At 34.7% G+C, this 20,517-nt stretch overlaps 2 protein-coding genes across 3 annotated transcripts; both read left to right on the top strand.

The window, feature by feature from the left end:
* Positions 1–1,604: 1,604 nt before the first annotated feature.
* On the top strand, positions 1,605–19,854 carry LOC142353440 (retinol dehydrogenase 14-like). Of its 2 annotated transcripts, XM_075405682.1 has the most exons (6): positions 1,605–1,761; positions 2,200–2,540; positions 16,695–16,830; positions 18,148–18,349; positions 18,738–18,883; positions 19,836–19,854. In XM_075405682.1, the coding sequence occupies exons 2-5, from the start codon at positions 2,295–2,297 to the stop codon at positions 18,856–18,858; spliced, it is 705 nt and encodes a 234-aa protein (XP_075261797.1). In that variant the 5' UTR covers positions 1,605–1,761; positions 2,200–2,294; the 3' UTR covers positions 18,859–18,883; positions 19,836–19,854. The 2 variants fall into 2 exon arrangements, with proteins under 2 accessions (XP_075261797.1, XP_075261796.1); XM_075405681.1 differs by lacking the exon at positions 19,836–19,854 and having other exon boundaries at positions 18,738–19,074.
* Positions 7,376–9,712, top strand: LOC142353439 (uncharacterized). Its single transcript, XM_075405680.1, has 2 exons — positions 7,376–8,343; positions 8,907–9,712. Exons 1-2 carry the CDS (start codon positions 7,881–7,883, stop codon positions 9,551–9,553), a joined length of 1,110 nt encoding a protein of 369 aa, XP_075261795.1. The 5' UTR covers positions 7,376–7,880; the 3' UTR covers positions 9,554–9,712.
* Positions 19,855–20,517: the final 663 nt, after the last annotated feature.

Here is a 20,517-nt window from a genome sequence, read left to right as displayed (position 1 = left end):
CAAATGAATTTTTCCAATGACATTATTAGATTGCTAAACGTTGTCCCTAAACGTGCTGGCATATGGCATAATTATTCATTCACTTTGTTGTCTGGGCATAGAGACATTGCTGTGGCTCTTCTTTGAAGTGTTTTTTTCCCGTAACTCTAATTGACACAAAAAAGTGTTCGGTGATTTTGGTTCTCAATGGTTTATGCAGGCTAATCATTAATTGGGTTAACTATTACACCTTATTTAATATTTTTATAGGTTGTGAAGTATAGTAGATGCTTTTACTCGGCTGGTGTGAGGAAAGTACACCTAAATAAAATAGCTCCTTGCATCTTACTGGCTGAAGAAAAGGTGTGCTTCTTCCATTTTGGCACTGGTACTAGTGTAATCATGCATGTTGTATGCGCAAGTTATATCTGATACTTAAAAACGTGCTGTTTTGGCGACATCTGTTTTCTTTTCATGCGAGCGTCTTCGGACTCTAATTGTTGAGAAGAGTTCAGTTCATTACTCAGTGCAATGTGAAAAGAATTGAGTGCCATCTGCTTTGTAAGGCCGACGCGTTTAACGAAGTTGAGAGAATCTGGCATCGACAGTTTTATTGTTATCTTCAGCCAAAATCTTTTCGTATACAAATTTATAAAGCTGGTTTGGGCTATTTTTTGGTCAAATTATGATGCTATGATAAAGGGATACAAAGCAAAGCCAGCTGTGAAAGTTGGCAAATTTTGCCGAGGTTTGGAATACATCAAAACCGATGCTTAACCCTAAATATATCAAAACACTCAAAAATAGGTATCGAATACTCGCAATATTTTTTTGTGTTTTGTAGTCCAAAGTTCTCAGTATTATTAACTGTTCTTATCTATAAATAAGCCTGAATGTTATGAACGAAGAAATGGTTCCTTAATCATGCGTGAACTGTATAATTGGTAGTTTTTCGCCGATAATGATTTTTATAGCTAAATAGGTTGGACTATCCATTCCAACTTTTAAATACACTTACAAAAGTGCAAAGACGTCAATTGTAGTGGGTCATATTCTGCAGAAGACGGACATCTATTCCGTGATTTAATTTGACCAATCAGAGACTCAGAATGTTCTATTCCGTAATAAATACTCAATGATAGTCTTTCAGCCTGTATGAGATATTTGTACTTATGTGACTCCCGCATATTAATATAGAGTCGTTATAATTAAAGTTATCCTGTAGCGTGTAAGTCTACATCACAAACAGAAATAAGCAGACCCCTTTTACTAACCTTTAAGGTTGTAAAAGGAGCACTCTTCGGGTCTGCCTTAATTCTAATCCAGGTAAAACTTACCGCAGGTCTTATTACCCGACTTTGCTAAATAAACCCGGATTTGCTAGAGTTCGATTTCTACTAACTGATGATTTTGAGCTGACTTTGCTAAATAAACCCGGATTTGCTAGAGTTTGATTTCTACTAACCGATGATTTTGAGCTAACTGCTAAGCCAGAAACGACAATCAGAAATAGTTCCGATTAATTAGAAGATATCATTTTGTAGCGAGCAGCGTTCTGCATTTTTGATGTTGAATCGGTTCTAGAAGTAAGTTACTGGAATGGGAGTTAGAACCCGTTATGTAGCATAATGTAATGTTTAGTGACGGGGATAGCAATCGCCAAGCGGTACTTCCTGGGTGGGGTGTGTCACTCTAGAGCCAGTCTGGTTGGAAAGACCACCCTGGTCACAGGTGGCAATTGTGGAATCGGATTCGAGACTGCTAAGGATTTTGCGAGGAGAGGTAGGTCTGCAAAGACTTAACTTGCATTTTTTAAAAAAATGTTTTTTAAAAAAAATGTTTTTTTAAAAAAATGTTTTGTGGCAGTGATCAAATTCGATTTTGTCAACCAGTAAATGATATCGATAGACCTCATCTTTCCGTGAATGCTCTAAGAAAGAAATTGCACTCCAATTCAGAAACGAAAATTTTATTACCGTGCCGGAACGTTTTATGTTTTCGTATATATTTGCCTTTACGGTAGGCAGTTATTCGTTGTCATGAAATCTAAATTTTCTTGCATGCTACTTACCCAATTTGACAACGTTCTTGCGCCTTGTCTAAACATAATCATTACATTCAAGCCTAAAACGTGGGATTGCTTTGGTGTAATTGCTCCACGGAAAGTGCTGTAATGTTCCACCAGAAGGTTGATATATCGGTAACTTTGTTGTGTTGCAGGTGCACGAGTAATCCTAGCTTGTCGCAACGTCCAAGCAGGACAAGATGCTGCTAATAGAATAATCAAAGCCACCAAAAACAGCAACATATCCGTAATGCAGCTAGACCTGGCAAGTCTCGGATCTGTGCGTGGTTTCTGTGACCAGTTCCTGAGTGAGGAGAGTAGATGTGACATTCTAGTGAACAATGCAGGAGTGATGGCATGTCCGAAGGGATCCACCCTAGATGGTTTCGAGTACCAGTTGGGAGTCAACCACCTCGGACACTTCCTACTGACTACTCTACTCTTAGACCTTATCAAGGCGTCCCAGCCGAGTCGCATTGTTAATGTTTCATCCAAAGTTAGTGGTAGCAATTGGTTTTGCTTCTCCGAGTTTTTTGAGATTTAAGTTTTTAATAGCCGCCCTCATCTTCTCAGCCGGCAATTATAGCGCTCCTATTTTTTTTACTTCGTCGAACTTTTTTTCGCTTTACCCATTTTGCCGCTTTTTCGACATTTTGCGTGAAATCTTTTTGACTTCTCTAGGCTAGTTTCACTCTTCTGTCATTCTGCTCAAAGTCCTTTTAAACAGCAGCTGCTCAGCAAAGCAATTCAAAATGGGAGTCAGTATAAAAAATCAAAAGTCAGAAATAGAAACGGGATAATCCCTTAAAGTCCATTTTTAGATGCCCGGTACTTGAACTTTGTTCTCATAAGTTTTAGTTACTATCTATAATGCCTATTGGTATTGATACTAGACCCTGTAGCCTCTCACTGAGAGACAGGAGTATCTTCAATTACGAAATGATATCAAAAGAAATCGCACTTAAAAATGTTTTTATACAAAAATCCATATTTGTCGATTTTTTCTTTTCTTTCAATCCCAATAGAGTTATGGGAATCAACGGCGGCTATTTTCTGGCAATCTTCCGGGTATGTTTTGTATTGATAGTGTGCAAAGGATTACATGCTTAGGGAAATTTTTTAATTTGACAAACTTAATCAACCTTACTGAGAAGATTTATCGTTCCTTAAAATATCTAAAATTAATAGTGTCTGTTGAAGTTTGTTGCTTAGTCTCAAACAAAGTTCGCATTTTTGTTTTTATCCTGTTTGTTTTAATGCATTTTTTGTCGGACCACTTTTCAAGGGCCTTGTCACTCTTGTATTTGCAGTGTTTGCGCACTAAGTTGCTCGCCTTCAGAATACAAGCTTCAGCGGCTTAACTTAGTCAGATGCAGTTTACTATCAGAAGGCAAATATAAAATGAACTGAAATTGATCTTCAAGCACTTATAAAAAGTTTTGAAGCCTTATAAAAAGTTCTTATAAAAAGTTTTGAAGCTCTTTTAAAAAAATTACCTCTTATAAAAGTTTTGAAGCCCCGTAACCGGTGACCCCTGCTAGAGAACTTTTCAACTGATGCCACACCAGACGGTGGTCGTTAGGGGAGCAATTTTATCGACATTAGTGTCTTGTGTTTTTTTTTTGAATTTCGACATTAATTTAAATATGTTTTCAACGAAACAAAATTTCTTTCAAATCATGTAAAGTGAAAATGGTAGCGAGTCAATCATCTATGTTTAAGAATGAATAATTTTTGGTATGTTGAAATCAGTGCTTTGGATCTGAGGAAACTTTAAAGCTCAATTCACTATATGGTATACTAAGATGGTGCGGAAGTACGATTGTGAGATGCAGATATGCATTGCTAAAAGTGTTGTGTTTAGCTGCTCTAAATTTTATGGACAAAAAAAGTTGTGGCTGACTCGCCAATATGCTAAATTAGCGAAAAGGATTTTTGTTACCAAATTGATTGAGTGCTCATTCTCTCGACATATAAATGCAGTTATCGAAGTCTAAAATTGTAAAATCTGCAACTACAATCTACCTCCAAATTGATTCCAAATGTTGACTCTACATCTGACCATTATGACATTATTTTTTCTCTTTATTAGTTTTCGGCTTCGTTATTTGCAGTCAAAATACTACTGTAATCTTAAGAGATCATTAAGTTTTAGTTACTATCTATAATGCCTATTGGTATTGATACTAGACCCTGTAGCCTCTCACTGAGAGACAGGAGTATCTTCAATTACGAAATGATATCAAAATAAATCGCACTTAAAAATGTTTTTATACAAAAATCAATATTTGTCGATTTTTTCTTTTCTTTCAATCCCAATAGAGTTATGGGAATCAACGGCGGCTATTTTCTGGCAATCTTCCGGGTATGTTTTGTATTGATAGTGTGCAAAGGATTACATGCTTAGGGAAATTTTTTAATTTGACAAACTTAATCAACCTTACTGAGAAGATTTATCGTTCCTTAAAATATCTAAAATTAATAGTGTCTGTTGAAGTTTGTTGCTTAGTCTCAAACAAAGTTCGCATTTTTGTTTTTATCCTGTTTGTTTTAATGCATTTTTTGTCGGACCACTTTTCAAGGGCCTTGTCACTCTTGTATTTGCAGTGTTTGCGCACTAAGTTGCTCGCCTTCAGAATACAAGCTTCAGCGGCTTAACTTAGTCAGATGCAGTTTACTATCAGAAGGCAAATATAAAATGAACTGAAATTGATCTTCAAGCACTTATAAAAAGTTTTGAAGCCTTATAAAAAGTTCTTATAAAAAGTTTTGAAGCTCTTTTAAAAAATTACCTCTTATAAAAGTTTTGAAGCCCCGTAACCGGTGACCCCTGCTAGAGAACTTTTCAACTGATGCCACACCAGACGGTGGTCGTTAGGGGAGCAATTTTATCGACATTAGTGTCTTGTGTTTTTTTTGAATTTCGACATTAATTTAAATATGTTTTCAACGAAACAAAATTTCTTTCAAATCATGTAAAGTGAAAATGGTAGCGAGTCAATCATCTATGTTTAAGAATGAATAATTTTTGGTATGTTGAAATCAGTGCTTTGGATCTGAGGAAACTTTAAAGCTCAATTCACTATATGGTATACTAAGATGGTGCGGAAGTACGATTGTGAGATGCAGATATGCATTGCTAAAAGTGTTGTGTTTAGCTGCTCTAAATTTTATGGACAAAAAAAGTTGTGGCTGACTCGCCAATATGCTAAATTAGCGAAAAGGATTTTTGTTACCAAATTGATTGAGTGCTCATTCTCTCGACATATAAATGCAGTTATCGAAGTCTAAAATTGTAAAATCTGCAACTACAATCTACCTCCAAATTGATTCCAAATGTTGACTCTACATCTGACCATTATGACATTATTTTTCTCTTTATTAGTTTTCGGCTTCGTTATTTGCAGTCAAAATACTACTGTAATCTTAAGAGATCATTAAGGCCATAAATACAAATGTACCAGTACTACTGGCGCTTGGCGTTGTTTTGCTGTATCCTTGGTCCTTAGTTTTACAGTGAAACCAGGCATGTTGGAATTTTATTTCTGGAGCAACAAGATCCCTGAAACGTGGTCTCTACTTTAAATAACAAAAAACAGATAAATTTGTTTTTTTAGGTATTGAAAATTTTTATCAATTTCTAGAAAATATAGCCAAAAGCAAATACTTGAGTCCGAAATTCTGAAATAGTTACATATGGGGATTTTGTAGCAAGAAAACAAGAATGAACAGTCATTTGGGAACAAAGCCGAGAAGCATGTTATCTTTGTCAACAGAGCAACCGCCCGTTGAACTTATTACCACTTTTTGTTTAAGTAAATTTAAAAGAATTTTGTTTAAGTAAGTTGAGAAAACGTTTTTGTTGTGTTCGATTCAAATAGTTAGAAATTAGAAATTTTCCGAAGATAAGAGAAGTTATTTGAAAGTAACTTCAAACAGCGTTCTTACCAAAAAAGACAAAACTAGACAATGAACATTTCTACAACATTTCTGATTTTGTTTAAATTAGTTCTTGATATTCGGTTACATTTTTGAGAAAAAAAGTTCAACTGGATATTCAGTGTAACTAACTGTTAAAAATTACTACAGTCATTTGGGCGTATTTTCAAAGAGAAAAAACAGATGAAAAAAATTGAGTCTATTAGTTGTTTGCATCTTTTATCGTGTAAAATGATCGCTGTAATTTCTTTTAGTAAAATATTGTCTGTGATCGTTTAAGATGCATTTTCTTTGTCACTGATTGCTCTCGATAAGGTAAACTTTCTGAAGTTACGTTTTTTTGAAAATATTTGTTTCCAGTGTACATAGTGATGAATGTTGTATTCAAGGTATACAGCAAAATTTTTTCAATCTGAGCAAAGCAAAACTGATGATCAAAAGAGCTTTTCCTCTACAAACAAAAAAGTTTTAAAATGTGAGACGTATATTGGAACAATCTGTGCAAGGCACAGAATCACACGAGCCGTCTTGTTTTTTTAATTTCTGTCGTTTTTTTATTGCACAGGTTTCAAGCACATGATTCTTTTTTTAGCTTGGAGAGTTCACGATTTTTTTTTTGCTTTTTAGTTGGATCCATGTTGGGTTAGAGCTTGCTTCTTTAAGTTAATTACGGGAATCAATTTTTACAAGGATATTCTCTTTACATTTGAAGACAGTAGAAGATATAGAAAGAATAGAGAATGGAACACAGGTGACTAACAAGTCCTAGCCTAACGTAAAAAACTCTTTTCTGTTTTGTAAGAGTGAGATCAAACTGTCGAATTATATGCCAGCTTGTCTACAGTTTGGCTGTATTATTTCCTCAAAATTTGATTCATTTAGCATTTTTCAAAAAGTTCAGCTATTTCATCAATTTATGATTTGAAATATTTTCAAGAAAGCCTTTTTTTCATGAAAGATTTAACTTTTTTGACTGATTTTTTTTAATGGAATGACGTTCAGTTCGCCGTTCAAAGTTTTCTAAGAGATTTTGCATCTTGTTACGACAGCTTTACTTTGATGAAGTTATTTCGAGGTGTATTAGTTACATGGCATGTTGTCTTAGTTTTGCTATAACTCCGCGCTGTTTTCCTAATCTAGATTTAACACAAAATCATGGCTTCAATGCTGCAAAAGTTCAAAAAGAGGTTCAATTTGGAGGATCTAATTACGTCAACTTGTGTTGTTTTTTTTTCATATTATTGTATATTTCATCACTGCTAATTAATTTTTGCGCAGTTTTTCATCAATCAGCAGCAAGTGTTTTGCATATGGCTTTGTTATTAGATTGACGTATTTCCTTCACTTTAATATGCAAAAAGTGTTCTTTTCTGCGGAGAAATTCCTCCGTTTTTCAAAACAGAGCCTTCGTTTTGCTGCATTTTATCTGCATAAATTTGTTTTATTATTTTTCCCCTTTATTTCATGTACCATTAGCAATAATTTTAAATTAAGATTTTGTGACCTCTGTAAGCTGCACGTACTTTATTAGTACATTAGTCTGTATATCTATCTCATAAATGTCCTTATGAACATAATTTTTTATCCATAATTTTGCGCCTTAGTCAATTTTTTCATAATATTCTTGAAGTTTTTAAAATAACAATTACTATCGCGTTCCAGCAGTCATGTGCTTATTATTTTTAAAATTTGTTTAATTTTGGACCATTAATCATTTGAGAGTTACTGAAGTATGTTCAAAATAATCAATAACCTTCTACAAATATAACAATCTTGCTATTCCCGTACGTCTAAGTATAAACTTTGCTAATATTTTGAGCTGCTGGTAAAAGTAGTTTAACCGCTTTGTGACAAGTTAAAATTACTTCAAATAATATTGTAATTAGGTGAGTGTATAATGGTAAATTTTGATGGTGTGGATGTAGCCCGTGGTTTAGCGGGAGGTCTTTTAATTGGCATCAGCTCGACTTTGAATCTCTTTCTTTACGGACATCTTACGGGGCTTAGTGGATACCTTTCTGTGTCCCTAATGCTTCGAATTAAATCTGGGTTTTTCTGGAAATTGACTTATATCTGTGGCCTCATTTCGTCAATATTGGTTGCGTATTTAATCTTCGGAGGTCGGGAATTGACAATCGGATCTGAAGACATTGAGTTGTACGATGCGGATTCCGAGGCCCCGAATGCGTTCCGGCTTTTGTTCGGAGGACTCCTAGTTGGGTTTGGAACTCGATTGGGCAACGGGTGCACAAGTGGACATGGTGTCTCGGGATTGGCAAGGTTCTCGAAGCGGTCGTTCGTTGCTGTTGGATGTTTCTTTGGACTAGCTCTAGCAACTGCAAATATCCTGAGACATACAGGTAAGATTGACCTGTTCTATATAGTATAAATTTAAGGATCTTGTCAACAATTTTACCCTATTGGGCAATTCTTGAATAGAATTTCAACGGACGATTTACTAACCAATCATAAACGAGTATTAAAATTCCACGCATTTGAATGGTATGGTAAACGCAATAGAATAAATTAAGCAATGCTAATGCTTTGAGTCGAATTAGAATATAAATTGAAAAAAATCCAACCTGCAAGATAACCGACAGGCGATTCCGCATTACATCCCACAGCAATTGAGAAACATGACCGTGAACAGTGGTCTCGCAGAAACTGGTATAATGCTGTCTAAACTTTAGGCCAAGAACATTGTCGTCGAAGTACAACACAGAAAGGGGGAAATTTTCTACCTGGCAACAGGGGGGGGGGGGGGGGGGGGGGTTGTTGAAAAGATCAATTTTTGCTATGAATTGATGGTAAGTGGCGAATAAAATGCATAATTGTGAACATGACTGGGCATGGAGATCTTTCCTAGAGAAAACACAATTCTGTGAAGCTGAGATTATATTTTACTTCGCAATGTCCGTTTCAGGTTTCTTCAAAATTGACTTTCTTGAAGATTTACGAGAATCCTTCGATCGGGAGGCTTCAGAAACCGTCGCTGGAATCATGCTCGGGATACTCCTCATATTCATGATTTGCTTATGGATTGTCAGTTTCGCTATCAACGGAGTTGAACAACTTTCTGCAGATCTCAGACATTATTTTATCAAGTACATACTGGGCATTGTTTTCGGAGTCGGTTTGTCGTTATCGGGGATGACCCGACCGAGCAAAGTCAGAAACTTTTTAGCTTTTGACAAAAACTGGGACATCACTCTTCTGATGGTTTTGATATCGGCTGTTACTTTCAACCTGGTAACTTTTCAGCTCATTTTGAGAAAGCGAAAGGACAAACCATTGCTAACTGAAGAATACCAACTTCCCTGCAAAGACGCACTGGATTGGAGATTGATATCCGGATCACTTTTATTTGGAATTGGTTGGGGGTTTTGTTTCTTCTGCCCTGGACCATCAATTCTAGCATGCGTGGTTTCGGGAGCTGGGTCGTTTTGCTTCATATTTATTGTCATTGGGATGTATGCGTTTGAAGTATTCAACTTTATATTGGAGAAAAATAATCAAGAGGAAGTGTCGGAAGATGGAACAATTGAAATAACTTCAATCAAACAAATGTGAATAATGTATGAGTTGTGAGGGTGCTATTTGTTGGGATAAAATTATTGTTTGAAAGAGATTTTGCTATTTTATATCTTGTGTTTTATCAATGATTTTATGTGGTTGGGCTGGGACCGGAAACTAGAAAAATACGTTTCTCAAATCAGTAGTCATAATTAATTACTAACTTTTTCATGACCCTAATAGTCCAGCTCTTAAATTTCCAAGCAATGGGTATTTTTCAAGGTGGAAAATTTCATTTTGAGAATTTGTCTGACGTTGATCGGCTTATGTTTTATAATGGGTGATTGCAATCATTATTTTGTGAATTCTTTTTGGCATTCTTAGTCAAAGTCGGCCCACATTTTTTAATCAGCGCAAACTTCTGTTCCTTATTAGATTCTTTACAATGTTTTTGCACGGAAGTTTTACTGAATTTATTGTGCCATTTCGTTGGTAATTGAATTTCCAACGTGATATCTTGTCTGGGGTGATTTCTAATAAATGCTGAAGTCGCGTCAACTGACGTGAGAAACAATTTTAGATAACTGAAAATTAAATTTTATTCTAGATTGTGAAAGTCAAATTGAACGTCTATAGCAGGCTAGTCATACAAGTTTTTTAAACTTTAGTTACCCTCTTCGATTGGATTGTTTGTTCTTCTGTGTCGTCTCTAGAGTGCCCTTATGTACTGTTCAATATTTGCCCGTTGTTCAATCTTTAGGATAATATCAAGCAGTTTTGTGGCTTGTCTGTAAAAGCAATTGCTTCCCTCAAATAGTATTATAAGCCCATGTTCAATGCCCTGCAGAAAAAACCTGTCACTTTTGGATTTTCGAAATTTGAAGCGCTCAGTTGATAGAATTCCTAAGAGAAGAATTAATTGAATGGAGAGCTGGTTCTTCAAAATTATAATAGACTGAAAGTGATGGTGAGGTATTGTTGACCCCAGGCTGGCCGTCCATAATCCTAATATTTTGGATTATGGTTTCTGGCTTTTTTAAAAGATTGTTCACATTTTTCGACATCTTTGATATCAATCAAAGATTTAGTTTGAGTGTGGTGTTAATCACTCTGGAACAGCATATGGAGGGTCAAAGTGGAAAATTATAAATTGTAAATTTCTCAAGCAAGAAATTGGTGTTTGAACATTTTTTGGTTTTTGGAGAATTTTTTTCACGTGCGGCAGTTTATGTTCTGTTTTTGCTGTTTTCTTGTTGTCTACACGCAAGTGCTACCAAATTGAATGTACGTGGTCTGATAATGTATACTGTTATTGGAATCGGTAACAGGTAGTTTTTGATTTTAATGACTTTGACACTTTCCATGAAAAATATTGTTAATGTATGAGTTTTCAATGGTATTTGTTGTCTTCTGATCTTAAATGTCCATTTCTTATTGAAGCTTTTATGAAGGTGCCTTTGCATATGAAAACGTTATTAATGGCTCATGGTTTCTATGTTTCTCTGCAATAACTGTGTTTTGAAAAATTTTGGCCTTATCTACTGGTCACTCTAATTGTCGACTTTAACTTGGTCTCATTTTCGTCAGGTGTCAGCTGCTAAATAGCAATGTAAAGTGGCGTAACTCAAGTGCTTTTAGGTTTCATCTATTGTTTTACACTGTTCGTAATTGAAAACATTTTGAGAGTTGACGAGTGTCCATTTTTGTCTTTCTCATTGCGTGTTTTCCAATTTTCTCCAACAATGCTGGTGTGTGATTTTTTTGCTCATCTTATTGTGAAGGTTGTCAACATGTGTATGATTTTGGCAATTCTAACGAAAATAGTTCTGCAAAAAGACTATTCAGTTTCTAATCTCGCATTTTGTTTTTTTTTGCTTTTTGCTTATATAGGGTCATAGTCATGAGCCTTGCTGACAATGAAAGGCTTTTGATGTAAATATATTGATCAATTCGTTAATTTTTTGGGTTGTAATAAACAAAATGTCAAACTTTTATTTACTACTTCTTAGTTATATACCGCTCGGCGGTTCAGTTTTTTTGGCTGAGTTGAATTTTAACTGTATTCCTTTTGTGATTATTGGGTTAGCTGTGCGTTGAATTGTCTGAGCATGCATGAATCACCCCACTCAGCTTATTTGACTTCTGCAACCACTTCCTAAATTTGAATTGAGACTGTTGCTTTTGTAGAATTGTAGTTTAGTCTGATTAATTTCAGCTGGTTTTTAGTAAAATGTCATTAAGTCTTTTAGGTGGTTTTAGTTTTCATCTAACAGCTGACTGCGATAATTCTTGTTAATTAAAGATTGAATTTTTGAGTAGTTTCTGGTTTGTTTGCTCATTAAAAAATGTTTTAATTTAAAAAGTTGGTCCTCATCGACTCTCTGATGTGGCATTATACAGTTCGCTGAGCGTTATCTGTTTATAGCTAATATTGTTTACTAATCGACCATTATTGTGAGCAATATGGGTTTTGCATATCTTCATTTTTTGTTTTCATTAATTGATGTTTTTGGCATTTGGTCGCTTATTAAAACAAAATGATGTTAGTTGTTTTTTAGCAACGCGTCGTAAGAAGTGTTTAAATATTTTGATATTTGGTTACGTGTTCTTTTAACTTTGACGACACTTTTTTTCAAAAATATTTTTAATTTTGCAATTGTCCATTTTGACCGTTCTCGTTGCTTTTTCTCATTATTGTGCATTGCTGGTGTATGTTTGCTGGGAACGCGTATTGTTCATAATATCATTATCTTGGAATTTGTATTTGATAATTTTAACAACCCACGTTTTTGAAGAAAAATGAATTCTTCATATTTTTTTTCTCAGCGTTCTTTATTTCCCTAAATGTATGGTCATTTGCTTTTTTGACGGTCAAAGGGAGTTCCTTTCATAAGCGTCAGTATTCGAGTCAACTCGACTTTGCTTGTTGACAATTAAGCCAATAATGTGGACGAGCTTGTTAAAGTTAGAACATTATATCCAAATGCGCATTACCGAGCCTTCTGTTCAAATTTTTGTTCAAGAATAACGAATAGCTTAAAACTGTTTTGGAGGTTACAAATTTTGTTGAGTTATTTCATCATTTTGCGAAAGATTCTGAATTCATATTATAAGCTATGAAAAGACTGTTGCGATGAATGTTTTTCTTTCGTACTTTTGTGTTCGATGATTGCTGCTTGTACTGAAAGTTGCGTATTAATATTTTAATCAGACTTTTTTAATCGTTTAGCAGATTTTTTAAAAAAGTTTGATCAGAAAAAAGTTAATTTGATTAACAAGATCGCGGAATTTGACCCTCAGTTTAACAAGTTCCCAATGAAAATTTTGTTGGCTGTAAAAGCAATTATATTAAACTCTGGAACAATGTTCAGGGAGTTATCGAAGTTTAAAATTTTGAACATTTGACGGATTTTCGTTGTTACTGTTCACATTTGCGTGTTTTAAAGCATTTTTTGCCAATTTGCTTAACAAATATGTAACGATAGTGTTGTTGGTTTTACCATGATCAACAGCAAAGTGCTTTTGAACTTGAACTGTTTCATCCAATTTTTTGGCTATAATTTTGGTTTTTAGTGCGTTGCTTATTGTTTTAACGGCTTCAATACCAGTTTTTTTTGCAAGAGATTAATTAAATTTTTGATTTCGGGACGATTGATAAATTCGGGATAATTGCAGATGTTATTGGTTTCCTTTGGAAGAAAAAGGGAACCAATTCACTGATTATAGTTGATAGCTATAGTTTTAAATTTTTTTCTAGAATTTTTTTTCAGTATTCAGCCTTTTTGCATCAAAAATTAAACGACATAAGCTCTTCAATCATCTTTGTTTAAATTTGCCAGAATAACACCTAAAAACTACTGACATCATCTTTGTTACTGCAAAGAAGGATGGTGGTTTTTGTAGAAACTTTGCAAATGTTCTTGAATTAAAATTTTGCAGGTTTTTTTTGAAAGTTTAACTCGATAATTATGCAAAGTACATCTTTTTTTTGATATATGGAGTTTTTTAGTCGCATTATCCATATCCATAATATTTGGAACAGTTTTTTATTATTAACCAAGGGCAATAGGAAGGTGGATTTGGTTTAATCGCTGTTTTAATTTGTCGATGCTTTTTTTAAAATTATTTTTGTCTGTTTTGATTTTTGGCTAAATTACAGAAGAGAACAATTCAAATCCAGTCATATTAATAACAGGTCCAATTGGCTTTCTAATTAGTCTCAAGAAACCTATCTACTTTTAAGTTTAAAGCCTATTTTCGTTTTGACTTAGAAATATATATTTTCACTATGAACACTGGGTGTTTGACTTTTTTTCTCATTTTTGGTCAACTTGTTGCCTGAGGTCAGCGAAGACATATCACATTGCCTTTTTAATGGACTAAAATTTGTTCTTTCAATGCGGTTTTACGTTTGAAGTATTGGTTTTTCTGCCTCGATACTACGAGTTTTCACAATGTTTTTTTTTGTTTTTCAGATCTTTTCGCATCATTGAGGTTCGTTTTCTTGTCTTGTCACATAATTGACAGGTCAGATATCATTTGACTGGTATTTCAAAAGAAGGTACAATTGAACTCATCGGTTTTTCATTGAATAGTTTATGGTTTTAAATGTTTTGAAACCGTCTTCTATCAGAATTTAATGGAATTTCGTTTTATTTTCATGTTTATTTGTCGTTCTTTTTGTTGTTGTTTGACAAATTCTGGATGGCTGCAGGTCGTGGATTCCTATGGATCAAAAAAAGAATCTATTTACTGATTTCAGTCGATCGCTTAATTTTTTCATGACTTCGAACTCAAATATTTTAAAATATAGGACATTTTTAACTTTGCTGTCTACTTGTCACCTAGTGTCATTAATTGCAGGTCGCATAGGAAATTATTGGTGTTGAAGATAAGCAAATTGGAATTTGTCTATGGTTTTCAGTGCGTTGCTTCTTGTTTTAACGGATTCAATCCTGGTTTTTCGCGAGAGAATAATTAAATTTTTGATTTCGGGATAATTGATAAATTCGGGACAATTGCAGGTCTTAAGGGCTTTCTCGGATGAAAAAGGGAACCTGTTCAGTGTTTTCAGTTAATAGTTTTAGTTTTTCATGACAAAAAATTAGATTTTTTAAAATTTGCACTTTGCTGTTCGTTATTGTCTATTTGCTACCTAGTCTCATTATTTACAGGTCGCATATCAAATAATTGTTGCTGAAGAAAGGCAGAATTGAATATATCTAAGGGTTTTATCGTGCATTGCTTTAACGGCTTCGATGACGGTTTTTTTCACAAAAGTTTGATTTAGCTTTTGATTTTTGTTCATTTTTTGTTCTTTTTGTAGACGTATGACACATTCTGAATAATGAGAGATCTCATTGGTTTTCGTTTGAGAACTAAAAGAACCTATTTAGTGATTTCCTTTACAAGCTAATTTTTTGTTTGTGAATTTTTCTCGAAAAATACAAATCTCTTATTAAGTTTTCAATTTAAAATCATTTTTAATACTTGTTACCTAGTCTCTTTATTCATAGATCAGATGTCTCATTATTGGTGTTCAAAGAAGGCGCCTTTGATTATACCTTTTTACGGAATAGATTATGGTTTTTACGGTTGGGACATGGGTTACGGTTTTCTTGCAAAATTTAATGAAAGTTTTGTTTTTCGTCTGACTTCGTCGTTTGTTTTTGTAGACGTACGACATAATCTGGATAATGACAGGTCTTAATGTCTTCAAATTGAGGTATGAATGAAAATGAACCTGTTTCCATTGATTTCCCATTGTTTTTAATGTGCAATTCTTTTCAAGAAAACAGACGTATTTTTTTTTGTTCTTTCTGTTCTTTCTGTTTACTTGTTACCGAGTCTCATTAAGGACTGGTCCCATGTTTTTTTCTAGTGAAGTACGTTTTAATTTGTTTAGTTTAGGTTCAGTTGACGCTATTTTGACTTAGTTATTGTGTAATTTTCTTTCAAGAAATAGACATTGAATTTTGACTGTAAGTGTTTGTTGGCATTTGATTTTTTGTTCGTCTTTCCTTGTAGTCTTAATATTGGCAGATTTCATCGGCCCACTAACGTTGCTTTATTTACATTATATGCATCATTTACTTTACTAAATTTTTTGAGTTGGAAACAATTTTTTTATTCATGCGTCAACTATTTTTAATCCCAATATGTGAGATTTTTTAGTAGACAATTTGGTAGACAATAAAAAATTTTGAATTCCTATCAAGTTATCAACAGAAACAACCTTAATAGGCAGTGTAGTTCAAACAATGCAGCCAAACTTGTGGATAAGCGGGGTCGGAACATTATGTGCGGACGCACATTACCGAGCCTCCTTGTTGATGGCAATCACAAGTTTTACGAGAAATATACCGATCATTCAAAACTAACTTAACAAAAAAGTTTTCTCCTTTGTTACTTCGTCTCGCCAGGAACTCTGGTCAGAGCAATATGGTTCAAAGAAGTGAGTCAAATGTATTACTCTTGTGCAAATTGCAGGGAATGATATAAAACCACGATATAAGCAAAGTCGTTGAACCATAGCTTGTCTTGTCTCTCAGTTAATGTTTTGTCCGTTTCTTATTAAAACAATCCAGGAAATTTTTTTTAAAAGAAATAAATAATTTATAGAAACTTGAAATGTTAAATTAAAACAAATCTTTATTATCAAACTTTGATTCGGAATCAAAAGTTTTTGCTCATTAAAAGTTCAAATAAGGGAGTGTTTGTTTTGTTGAAGAATTCTTCATTCTTCTCAATCGCTCTCTATAACATCAGTCCTGTTCTCCTTAAATTTCAGAATTCTTCTCATTTCAATCTTCATTGAACTCTGGAAAATTATTTATGTTCTCCCCGCTCGTTGGGTGAGACAGTATTTACAAAAAACGATGGTCCCCTGGCATTGGGTGACACTTCTCAAATGACTCCACTCTTCTTGGAGTTCACAATGTTTGCTCAAAATAGAATTTGCCCAAAAATATTGTAAAAGTTGGGGTTACGGGACTCGGACATCTAGGAAATTCGGATTCGGACATCAGTGATGGAATTTTTTAAATTAATTTTTCTGATCGAGCCATCTTGTCGGTTATTCTGACTACTTGACTAATCGGATGTATGAAACTGGGACACAAAGAGAGGTCTTTAGTGTTAAATCGATTTCAGCACTCCGTTTTGTTGCTCTGTTATTTATTTCACCTCTTTTTCGCAGGCTGGCATTCGAGATACAGCCCAGATCCACTTTGATGACATCCACTTGGACAGAGAGTACATGCCTTGGAAAGCATACGGACAGAGCAAACTAGCAAACATTCTATTCACTGTCGAATTAGCCAAACGACTCAAAGGTAGGCTACTGTTTCTGTATGTAACTCTGTCTCCCCTATGGTAAATTGTCCTTCATAATTGATAGTTAAAGAGGGTGAGGAGTCCTTTACAGCCTTCAAAAATAAGAAAAAAAAATGTTAGTCAGTGAAAAACCAATGTAAACTAAGATTGGAATCTGAGTGAAACTAGAATGGTTAACAAAAGTAAACGTTCGAATCGCAAAATTACATCGAAAACCATCGTATTTGAATAGCATTTCCATCAACATTCCAAATTTTTAGGAGACATTTTAATCAGCATTCCAAAGTTGTAGCACGCAGAACAAGTACAAAAATACGTAGAGGGAAATCAAGATAATTTTTTTTTGCAGTTTTCGGCTCGCAAAAGTAACTTGATCCACGTGAAATCTGAAACTTGATCATTCACATTGCAAAATTTTGCTTAAAATGGTAGAAGCATGCTCAAGGTGAACACATTTCATGCGGAACTCAATCTACTGCTTTCTAATGAAAACTTACAATTATGTATCAGGCTTTTCTTTGCAAGTACTCGTGGCATCTGTCAGCAAGTTTCACCAATTAAGTTTTTATCGATTTTCAATCTATTCATATAAAAGTTTGATCGCATGGCAATCGCAATTGTAATGAGAATTCTCTTCAAAACAAGGATTTTTACTATGTAATTTTGCGATTTGAACGTATGCTTTTTGTTTACGAGGTTAAGTTAGCTCTGGACAGTAAAAATTCACGTTAAAAATTTTACACCAAACTGTAAAGACTTTGTTAAATTTTTGCACGTCTTTTGATCCGAAACGCTAGTGATCTTGGCTACGTGGGATTTGTGCATGCAACGCTAATTTACCAGATATCCCGATCTCAAAACGGCTAACTCCATTGAATCTTCTCAGCTGGAATAAAATGGTCTGAAAATGTAATAGGTTATTAGGTTTGTTCAACTTACAACAACGAGAATTACTTCTGAATTCGCTACAATTTTTTAAATGTTAAGATTCTATAGAATTTAATTGTTATTTAATTGACTAAGTTGAGCTGACTAAGTTTTAGTGCCTGAAGTTTTTTTACACTTGATTCTCTTATGTTCTTTTGATTATATATTCGATGCAGTGTATATTATGCTTTTTTTTGACGTACCCATTTGTTAATCAATTGCAACAAGGCCGTTAAGTCAGAGTGAAACCATTGCTAGACAGTCTCAAAAAGCTGCAGTCAAATAAGCCAAAAAGTTAATATGCCAACTAAGCCGGGGGGGGGGGTTGGGCAGAATACGTTTGAGTCTTGTGGTACAATCGTCTTGAAATTGTTGCCATTTTGTTACAGGTACAGGCGTAACTGTCAACTGTTGTCACCCAGGCTTAGTGATGACAAACTTGGGAAGGCATATGGAGTTCCCAATTTGGAAGAAGATCCTGTTTGCCCCTTTTGTCCTCCTCATGTTCAAGACGCCCTACTATGGAGCACAGACTCAGATATACCTCTCTGTCTCTCCAGAAGTGGAGAATGTGTCTGGGTTCTACTTCGCGTAAGATAATTTTGCGGCATTCCTTATCTCGCTCAAGTCCTTGAATTGTTCTCTGAGTATCTGAAGCTTTCTAGCCAGAACTTTCTGAAGCCTGTGACGACTGACATTTGAAATTTATTCACATCTGGGTTCGAAAATCCCAGATGTGAATAATATATGAAGTGGTGTCATCGTTTACACATAGATACCTCTCATTTGCCAAAATTAGCCAGAAATGTCCTTAGTCCTAGTTATAATGGTCTAAATGTGGACTAAAATTGCTGGTCCCAAGTGTGAGATAGGGGGGATGATTATTGATTCTTATCCATGCACTAGATGACATGACCCAGTTGTCCTTTTGGGGGAAGTTTGACCACCTTATTTTTCAATTAGTGAAAATGCATTTCAGTGACTGTCGAGCGATCACTCAAATCCCGGCAAAGTGTACAAATGAGGATGACGCACTTCGACTGTGGAACAAGAGCGAAGAACTTGTGAGCTACTCGGCCACTGCAGAAACGGGACAATGAGTTTAGAACCGGGCTATATTGTTTAGTATGTATCGCTTGTTAAGGTGATTTGCGTTTATGAGTTGAGCTGCGAACAATTATTGGATTGCTTATATAATGGAAAACTTGGTGTTAGTGCTTTCTCTTTTTTCCCCTTTCCACAAAATTATAAAATGCACTGCAAATATTTTTTAGAAAGTTGTTGTAATTTAACAGTACTTCACTTTTTTTTCGAAAGCATGTGTGCAATGTATAAATTTCGGCAGAATATTTGGCGGAAAAATATTGCCGTGTGCTAGTATTTGGTAGTAGTAAATATTGTGCCTGAAGTCACAGTTACCATAGTTGGTAAAAGTTAAGAAAAATGGCAAATTGTTTTTAAAAGTTTATCTGAATGTTTTAGGTAACCCCAACAAACATTAGTAAAGTGAATCAAGAGATCAAAAATTGTACCTCTATGGTTAAGATTTTTTTTTATAAAACGCTATTAAAGATTCTAAAGACCTTTTAAACAAAAATTTGGGGAGTTGTCGCACGATTCCATATTTTTCTCGGTGTCAAGACAACTTGCCCAACGCCATTTTACCCAATTCCATTATACCCAACCTGCATTTTACAAAAAATGCCAATTTTAGTTTACCCTATCCTATTGTTAAAATTTCCTGAACGACTATTTATCCGACTATATAATTAACTGGCCCGTGGGACTTGATATGAAACTATCACAAGACTACATGGGATTACATTGCCTACATAATTATTTTAAAACATCCTTGTAATAGCGACTGCTAATTTGTAATCGAAAAATTGAACGAAAAGATCAAAGTTGGCATTGTGTAAAATGGCAGGTTGGGTAATATGGCATTGGGTGAATTGGGTGTCAGGACAAAATACTCGATTACAAAGTACCCAATGTGACAAAATACCCAAAATATACCCAATATTTTATTCTAACGTTGAAACTACCAGAACGAGTAATTAACATAATATTTAGTTAGTGCATTTGGTCATGCCTCGCGGACCATGATCATGCCTCAGCGGCCCTTGGGAGTTGATACAAAACGATCAAACCGAAAATGGGATTAAACTATCAGCTTACAGAAAACATGCGAGAAAACATGATTTTAATTTCGAGTGCTAATTTGTAATCGAATTATTGAACGAAAAGATCAAAGGGAATAAATTGGGTATAATGGCATTAGCTTTTTGTCATGCAATCGGTAAATTGTCATTTAACCCTATTATACCCAATGCACTTTGATATTTTTGTTCGATAATCCGACTGCAAATTAGCAGTTGCTATTACGCGTATGTTTTAACATACTTAATGGCCATAGCCGGGCCTCAGCGGCCCGTGGGACTTGATATAAAACTATCACAACAGAACTTGAGATTAAAAACCTACCTATAATAGCGGCTGCTAAGTTGTATGATTATTGTATGAAATTATCAAAGTGCATTGTGTATAATGACGTTGGGTATAATGACAGTGGGTGAATTGTTTTTTAATAGCCGCACAGCGATAGCTGGGGCTATTATTGGCCTTCTCTTGGTTTTTTTACAATTCAAAGAATTTGAATTGTATTGGGGCGTTGTCTTTTTTTTAAAGATCTGTTCACACATTTTCATGATTTTTGAAGTCAAATTTGAGTAGTGATTTTGGTCACGCCGAAACAGGAA

Source organism: Convolutriloba macropyga, chromosome 14 (genome assembly GCF_964194025.1).
Source record: "Convolutriloba macropyga chromosome 14, txConMacr16.3, whole genome shotgun sequence".
Taxonomy (NCBI): Eukaryota; Metazoa; Xenacoelomorpha; order Acoela; family Convolutidae; genus Convolutriloba; species Convolutriloba macropyga.
This window is presented reverse-complemented; position numbering and strand designations above follow the sequence as displayed.

Coding starts and splice junctions, on each gene's coding strand:
- LOC142353440 (XM_075405682.1), top strand. CDS start 2,295: ATGCAGCTAGACCTGGCAAGTCTCGGATCTGTGCGTGGTTTCTGTGAC. Junction 16,831..18,147: donor ATTAGCCAAACGACTCAAAG/GTAGGCTACTGT, acceptor ATTTTGTTACAG/GTACAGGCGTAACTGTCAAC. Junction 18,350..18,737: donor GTGTCTGGGTTCTACTTCGC/GTAAGATAATTT, acceptor AATGCATTTCAG/TGACTGTCGAGCGATCACTC.
- LOC142353439 (XM_075405680.1), top strand. CDS start 7,881: ATGGTAAATTTTGATGGTGTGGATGTAGCCCGTGGTTTAGCGGGAGGT. Junction 8,344..8,906: donor AAATATCCTGAGACATACAG/GTAAGATTGACC, acceptor TGTCCGTTTCAG/GTTTCTTCAAAATTGACTTT.